Consider the following 8185-nt stretch of genomic DNA (forward strand, 5'->3'; position numbering starts at 1 on the left):
TAGGAGTGTATGAGCTTATACTTCTTATAAAATACTAACTCGTGTGCAAATTCCAAACTGCCCCTTTTGTTCCTCTAACATTTATGTATGACACTGCTAGTATGCGCACACTTCCTGTTTCTGCAAAATATACTTTCATGTGTACATGCTACATACACACTTAAAAGTAGATTTTCAAACCAACGCTTATGCATCCGTGTGTATGCAAGTTTCCGGTGAGCGCAAATGTATGTTATAAAATACGATATCCTCACGCACGTGCACGCCAGATTTTAACATCCGCGCATGTGTGGGTGACCCGCAACTCGTGCGCGCGTGGAGAGGGGGGGAGGCTAACGTACGCACGGCGACGCGATTGAGCCTTTGCCCAGTTCCTTCCCAATCCATTCCAAATAATGAGTGGGCTGGGAGGGAACTTTCCTATAATCCTACCTACTCTTCCTCCCTTTTCCCCTCTCCTCCCCGACCCCTAAACTAAACCTAACTATCCCCTATTTTTTTGTTTTCATACTTACTGCTACTCCGGAGCAGAAGTATCTTCTGCGCCCCGGCTGGCTTCTGGTGCATGCTTCCCCGGAATAGGGCCTAATGGCCGCTGTCCCGGCTGGCCTCCACCCCAGCCCCTTTTAGTTGGCCCAGCACTTCAGCACGTATCGGGGTTTAAGTGCTTGACTGGGCCCTCTCGAAAATGCGCACAACATGTGGCCATGCACGTAACCCCCGATTTTTACGCACACAGGGCTTTTACAATTTGTGCATTAACTTCCACTTTTACATGCGGAAATCTTTGGAAAATTAACCCCTTCCATGTCTGTTTTTATAACATGTTTGGACTGAGAGGTGTGGTTTGCAGGCTTACGGAGTTATTCATAAACAGAAACTCTGTATCCATCTCCGCTTTCTCTTATATCTCATTGCATTTCATGGTCTTGGCATTCTGATACCTTCATACTATTTTTATAAAAGAGAAAAGCATAATTCCAAATTTCTTTGAGTATGAGTCAACCTAATAAATTATTTTAAATCAATAATGCCTATATACCACACTCTTCAGAAATTCTAATGTAGTTGGTACATTTTTGTGATTTTAAATGGTATAACATTTGGATTTGGATAGCATCCGAGGGTCCTGACTTTTACAGTCTGGGAAACTGATAAGCATGGAGGTAACCTGCACAGTGCAGCAAATACTGACATAAGTTTGTTGGGCAGACTGGGTTGATCCATTTGGTCCTTTTCTGCCATCATTTCTATGTTTCTATGTAACATTCAATATATATATTCAAAATTATGATGGTCTATAAAATTATATTTAAAGAAATCATGACTTACATTTTGACATGTTTTCTCTTTGATGTGTTTCAGGTTCTTCAGCGACTGAGCTGCATGGCAAGAGGTGGCAGGATGTTTTTGGTGGCTAATCTAGGAACTAAGCAGCCTTGTGAATTCAGTGATCCTCATTGTCCACCAGATGGAAGATATCAGTTTAATACAAATGTTGTCTTTAGCCCTAGCGGCACTCTGATGGCAAGATACCGTAAACAAAACCTTTACTTTGAATATGCTTTTGACATGCCTTCAGAGGTTGATTACGTGGTCTTTGATACACCTTTTGCCAACAAGTTTGGAATGTTCACTTGCTTTGATATTCTCTTCCATGAGCCTGCAGTGAGCCTCATTAGGAAGTTTGATGTGAATCATGTTGTGTTCCCAACTGCTTGGATGAACCAGCTTCCACTCCTCTCTGCCATACAGTTTCAACGAGGCTTTGCCAGTGGTTTTAACATCAACTTTTTGGCGGCTAATATCCACCACACAGCCCTAGGAATGACAGGGAGTGGCATATTTACACCTTCAAAGTCCTTCTATTATCATGATATGGAACGTGAAGAAGGTAAACTCATAGTGGCCAGGATCCCTGTGAATCCATCACAAGAAACGTACTTGACAAATGGCCTGAGATCCATACGCAGCAGAAATCAAACACATTCTGCCATGGTAAACCTGCCTTTAAATAATGAAGTCTGTGAAAAGGAAGAGCAAGTGAACGATGGTAGAGGATCAATAACTGGAAATCAGAAATTGTCACCACCATTTTATGCAGAGATGATGTATGACAATTACACTTTTGTTCTAGTGACTGGAAACAAAGGGCACCTCCAATTATGTGCTGGTTCCCTTTGCTGCTATTTGAGTTACCAGAGGGTTGCCTTATCCAGTGAACTGCATGCTCTTGGTGTCTTCAATGGCCTTCATACAGTGCATGGCACATACTATGTTCAGGTTTGTGCCTTAGTAAAGTGTGGTGGTCTCAGCTTTGAGACATGTGGGCAGGAGGTTACACATGCCAGTAATGTTATCGACTTTTATCTCTGGGGTAATTTCAGTACCACATATGTATTTCCTTTACTATTGACTTCTAATGTTTCCCTACATTTGCCAGATCAGTGGGGGTGGGAGAACAGCTACTACTACATGAGAAAAAGTGAAATGTCCTCTGGCTTGGTGACAGCTGCTTTATATGGAAGATGGTATGAGAAGGACTAATATGGCTCTGGAAATTTGTGAGAGGCCACATAGATACATTACGTGATAGCTGCAGGCCTTGCACACCCTCTGAAAGACTTCATTTTTGGAAGGTGAATCATTATTACCAAAAGCTAGGATAAAGTCTGACAAAAAAATATAAAAGGACTTAAATCACCATAAATCAGTAGAACGGAAGAGAAGAATGTGGACAAATAACTTCATGGTATAGAACTATCAACAAATCATATCACCCACATAATTTGTCAGAAATTGCACCAAAAATAAAAATTAACATAAAGCAAACCTTCTTAAACTCAAAGCTTATTTCTGTTAGAAACCTAGAATCTTACCCCACCTGGTTTCCTCCCCAGAGATAGCCAGTAATGAAACAGACTTTGTTTCAAAACATAACATTTATTAAGTAACTTAGAGATCTATAAGAGCTGGCAGGATTTGTTTATTTCATGCATGCATACAAAGTTAAGATAGCGGAAACTATAAGGAAAGTCAAGAGGTTGTGTTTCCTTATGGGAGTAGAGGAGCTAAGTATCACAGAATTTAACTGTTCACCCAGCCATGCCAATCTACTCGTCATCGTAAATTTGTCTTTTAAGCACTGGAACAAGGCTTATACGTCCCTCCCCTTTTCTCATCTCTACATTTGCTGGTAATTTTCCTTCATATGCCCCTCAAATGTTACATATCATGCTTATTCAGAAGTTCATTGTTCTTGTTGGTTCTCAGGCACTTTGGACACTTCTTTATCTCACATTCATTTTGCAGACTCATTCTTTTCCACACTATTGCACAGTTTCTGCTTTCCTGTCTCTGGGCTGGCCATGACCTTGTATTTCAATTACTAGTCAACATGGGGCAGTTTTACTTAAAACAGCAATTAACAACTAACTTAAATCCTCATTTCCCTATTAGGCTCCGTTAGAATTGATCATTCTAGGAGCAATTTTCCTACTACCTGCATAATTGCAGAGTCCTTGGGTACTTTTTACCCATGGTCTTTGCATCAATTTTGAAAGAGGAAATATTTTCCCTGAATAGGAGCATCGGTTGAAGCCATGTCGATATGCGGCGGGTTATGAAATTCATATGGAGTGATTTGAAACGTTCAGGTGCACCATAGGGATTTTGATTCCTAGTGTGGAAACCTATCCATGTGAAAGATAGTTATGATTAAAACCCTTATGAGTGGCGATTCATTAAAGACTTCATGTGATATCTATTGAAGAGTAGTCTATGTGAAATCTGGCTATCTCCTTATTACGTGTGGGAAGATCCTGAATAGCTGAATTACTGATAGAAGTGATCTTTGGCGGGAGAATGTGGAAGTTATATTGAGATTGTGTGAGATCATCTGATGAAGCCTTTGTTTCCTGAATTATATCCCCTGAAGAAGCCCTCACGGGTGAAATGAGGGACCTCAGGATCATATTTAGAACGGACTGGGGAGTTTGTCTATTCATTTTGAATAGTTGGGAGTATATTTTATATGTTGAATATATACTATAGTAAATTTGTTATACTTGAGAATCAGTATATAGGGGGTTTTGAATTGTGTGTTTGATAATTGGATGTTTTAAATGGGGATTATTTATCAATATGTGTGTTGGTATATGTGTGGGTAAGGATATATGGAGTGAATGAGTACGAGGGATGAATGTTTGGGAATGGCATTGTGATATATTTTATGAATATTATGGTCTATGGTACACCAAATATGATGTAGAATAATATTCAATACTTATTAGAGTTGATACTGTATGTGATTAATAAAAAGTTAATTTTAACAAGATATTGTGAATCTATGTACATATTTTTGTATAATATTATATTAATTTCCTCTGATTTATGAATTAATACATTTTGGATATATTCAGAGGTGCAGCACTCTCGTTGTACTTACTTCAATTGGTTACCCAACATATAAATTGGCCACACTAGGGGCCATGGTCGCCCCCATGGCAATACCCTGATGTTCAAGATACAAATCATTAGCAAAACAAAAATAGTTCCAATTGAGGGCAATTTTTGCTGAATTATAGATGAAACCCGAAGGAATGCGTTGTGGTCTAGATCTCTTTGAAAGGGCATTTTCAATGTTGTGTAATGCAGACTGTTGTGGTTTATTAGTGTATAACGACTGGATGTCTAATATAACCAACAAAAAATCAGTTTCATCTATAAAACATACTGCAAAATGGTTAACATCTGAATGGTATCCCTCACATACGATTGGGGGGGGGGGGTTACCTCCTCCTGCAAAAAAAATAACAAATGAGGACAATGGTTCAAGAATGGACCCAATAGATGAAACAATGGGTCAACCAGGTGGGTTGACCAATCATTTGTGTATTTTAGGAACTGTGTAAAATGCTGGAATTTTTATATTTTTAAGTGTTAAATTTGGGTGTCATTGAACAGATTCGTGCATCACCTAGAGGAGAGGATTGCATTAAAAAACTCAATCTAAGTGAACAAGTTTGGATTTTTTATCTGAATTCAGTGATCCTCATGGCTTAAATTTGGAGATTGAGTGGTATTCCATCATTTAATAGATGACATGTCAATCATCATTGAATACTTATGTCATTAGGTTGATGTTTCAGGAAATTTTTCTATTATCTGTCATTCATGTCCTAGTGGTGAGTTTACATTTGTTAAAAATTTCACAGAGCTTTTCAGCTTTCCCTTTAGGAAACCCATGGGTGTCTGCTTGCAGGCACAGAGCTGAGTCCTATAATTAGTGGGAAGAGATTCATTGACAGCATCCCTGAATGCTGTGCTATTATACTCCACCCCTGGGTGGAGGAGGGTCTGCCTCAGTTTATGACTAAGCTCTCTGGCACTCATCCTCTTTGCCTGACATCGCTTGCATGGCCTAAAGGAGAGGATTTTATTGTCACAGGCGCCAAAATGTTCTTAAGAATGGACACACTTAGGCTGGCTAGTGCTTCTTTCTGCCACACTGCACGAATACATCCCTTGCAAAAACCTTACGGTAGATCAAAACCAAACTTCTATTACAAATTCCATCACCTAGAACAACAAGACTAACCACAACAGAGAACGAGCATTCTCAATAGCAGGTCCCATCCTTTGGAATACACTACCTCCTGACATAAGACTAACCGAAGACAAAAAAGCTTTAAAAAAATCTCTAAAACACTATCTTTTCCTACAGGCCTTCCCAAATGGACTAGATGTAAGCGGAGACTGCAGTTTTTTATGCTGGAATGCGTTTTGAACCTTCATGCATAAGTTGTTCTTGCACTGCTGGCATACTAGTACAATTGATGGGAGGAGATACATCATTGATTGGAATAGTTGAGCCCCTGAGGCAGCGGCTGTAAAGCTGCGAAACTCGGCCTGAGTCGGGCGATTTTTATTTGACACGTCTCTGCACCAATAAAGCATTGAAAAAAGATCCAGGCATCTATTCCTTTGTGTTCACCTTCCCAAATGTATGTATGTCTTGATTATTTTCTGTCTCTTTTATGATCCCCCATTTTATATTAATTTACTTTCTTAAATTCTCTTCAGACGTATTTTATTTATAATATTTTATTTTATATTAGTTCATATATATGTTGTCTATTTATTTTGTATGATTCTTATATTTTAAACCATGTTATGCATGTTTTATTTGCAACCTGCCCTGATCTTTGGAGGGCATGGGAAATAAATACTATTAAACATAGAAACATAGAAATGACGGCAGAAAACGTCCAATCGGCCCATCCAGTCTGCCCAGCAAGCTCCCACACTTATTTTCCCATATTTATCTGTTTCATCAACCACCAAGTTCAGGGCCCTTGTTGGTAACTATTTGATTCAAATGTCCTGCCATCCCCTATCATTGATGCAGAGAGTAATGTTGGAGTTGCATCAAAGGTGAGCATAAGGCTTTATGGTTAAGGGTAGTAACCACTGCATCAAGCAAGTTACCCCGATGCTTGTTTACCCAGACTGCACAGATCAATGCCTTGTTGGATGTTGTCTGAATGTAAATCCTGTTTTTCACATTTCCTCCTGCCGTTGAAGCAAAGAGCAATGCTGTATATGCATTCAAAGTGATGTATCAGGCTTAATTGAAATAAACCTGCAGTTTGCATCTGGGCTGCTTCACTAATGCTCAAAGGGATAAGGGCAATCTTGTCTCCCTCAGAATTAATGCCTGCAGTTTAGCTAGATGATTTATGGCAGGCTAGAAACCCCTTTTCATGATCGTGGTCTGCTTAGCTAAACTTTTGCATAGCTCAACACCCTCTAATATTTTTACTGGGTGGTACAGGAGAGAGACTCCTGTCTTCTTTCCCCCTTAATCAGTGAAGGGGGGAAGCCTGGCAGGACCCATCAGCTTTAACACCTGTGAATTCTTTATCAAACCTGCTCTGCCAGTTTTCCCTTTCTTCACAAAACAAGGCATTCATTCCTGAATGCTTTTACAATCTCACAATCTCGCCAACTGGATTCATGCTGGTTAACAGTTTAACTCTTTCTTTGTCAGCTATTGTGATTTCCTTCCCAAAATGCTCTGTATACATGAATCAATCTCATGCAAAAACTCTAAATGTACTGTTTAATTCTTTCCTCTGCATTTTCTAGAAACTGAATGCTAGCCATTAAGAGAGGTATGCATTCTCTGCTGTCACTTTGAGAAGTTACAGATCACACTTCAGTGCAAATGAATTTAAACTTTCTTACTAAATTAAATTAATTTTCTGCAAAAATCAGTTCATTTCTCCACATCTTTAATTCCTTTTCATGCTGTTTATAACTTTTAAACTGAAAACTCAATTAATTTGAACGAGTTTTCTCCTCTGTTTATATTTGCATATGAGAAACTCTCTTAGTTTTACATATCCGCTGTGCCTCTCCTCACTAGCTCTGTTCTCCTTATCTGCAAATTCATATTCAGCTCCCTGTGTCCTTTCAAATTCTAAAATTTCAGTATTAGCAGTTGCTTTTACAGCAACAGAATAGTCAATCTGACATGAGAAACCCCAGAGTCTCTCTATGACCCAATTCTGAATCCCTTTTGTGGATTACAAACTGATTAAAAGACAGTAAAATAGAGAATAGGATTAAATGGTCAATTTTCTCAGTGGAAAAGGGTAAACAGTGGAGTGCCTCAGGGGTCTGTACTTGGACCAGTGCTTTTCAATATATTTATCAATGATCTGGAAAAGAATGCGATGAGTGAGGTAATAAAATTTGCAGATGATACAAAATTATTCCGCGTAGTTAAATTGCAAGTGGATTGTGATAAATTGCAGGAGGACCTTGCGAGACTGGAAGGTTGGGCATCCAAATGGCAGATGAAATTTAATGGGACCAAGTGCAAGGTGTTGCATATAGGGAAAAATAACCCATGCAGAAGTTACACGTTTTTAGGTTCCATATTAGGAGCTACCACCCAGGAAAAAGATCTAGGCATCGTAGTGGATAATACATTGAAATCGTCAGCTCAGTGTGCTGAAGCAGTCAAAAAAGCAAACAGAATGTTAGGCATTATTAGGAATGGAATGGTGAATAAAACGGAAAATGTCATAATACCTCTGTATTGCTCCATGATGAGACCACACCTTGAGTACTGTGTACAGTTCTGGTCACTGCATCTCAAAAAAGATATAGTTGCACT

At 39.1% G+C, this 8185-nt stretch overlaps 1 protein-coding gene across 2 annotated transcripts in view; it reads left to right on the forward strand.

Annotated features, from left to right (window-relative positions):
• Window positions 1-6504, forward strand: part of BTD (biotinidase) — an 85057-nt gene extending 78553 nt beyond the window's left edge. For both annotated transcript variants that reach the window (XM_029589213.1, XM_029589214.1), the window contains one exon: window positions 1366-6504. In XM_029589213.1, coding sequence (XP_029445073.1) covers window positions 1366-2547 — 1182 coding nt within the window. In that variant the 3' untranslated portion in view covers window positions 2548-6504. The remainder of the gene's footprint in view (window positions 1-1365) is intronic.
• Window positions 6505-8185: the final 1681 nt, after the last annotated feature.

The sequence above is a fragment of the Rhinatrema bivittatum genome, chromosome 2 (genome assembly GCF_901001135.1).
Source record: "Rhinatrema bivittatum chromosome 2, aRhiBiv1.1, whole genome shotgun sequence".
Taxonomy (NCBI): Eukaryota; Metazoa; Chordata; class Amphibia; order Gymnophiona; family Rhinatrematidae; genus Rhinatrema; species Rhinatrema bivittatum.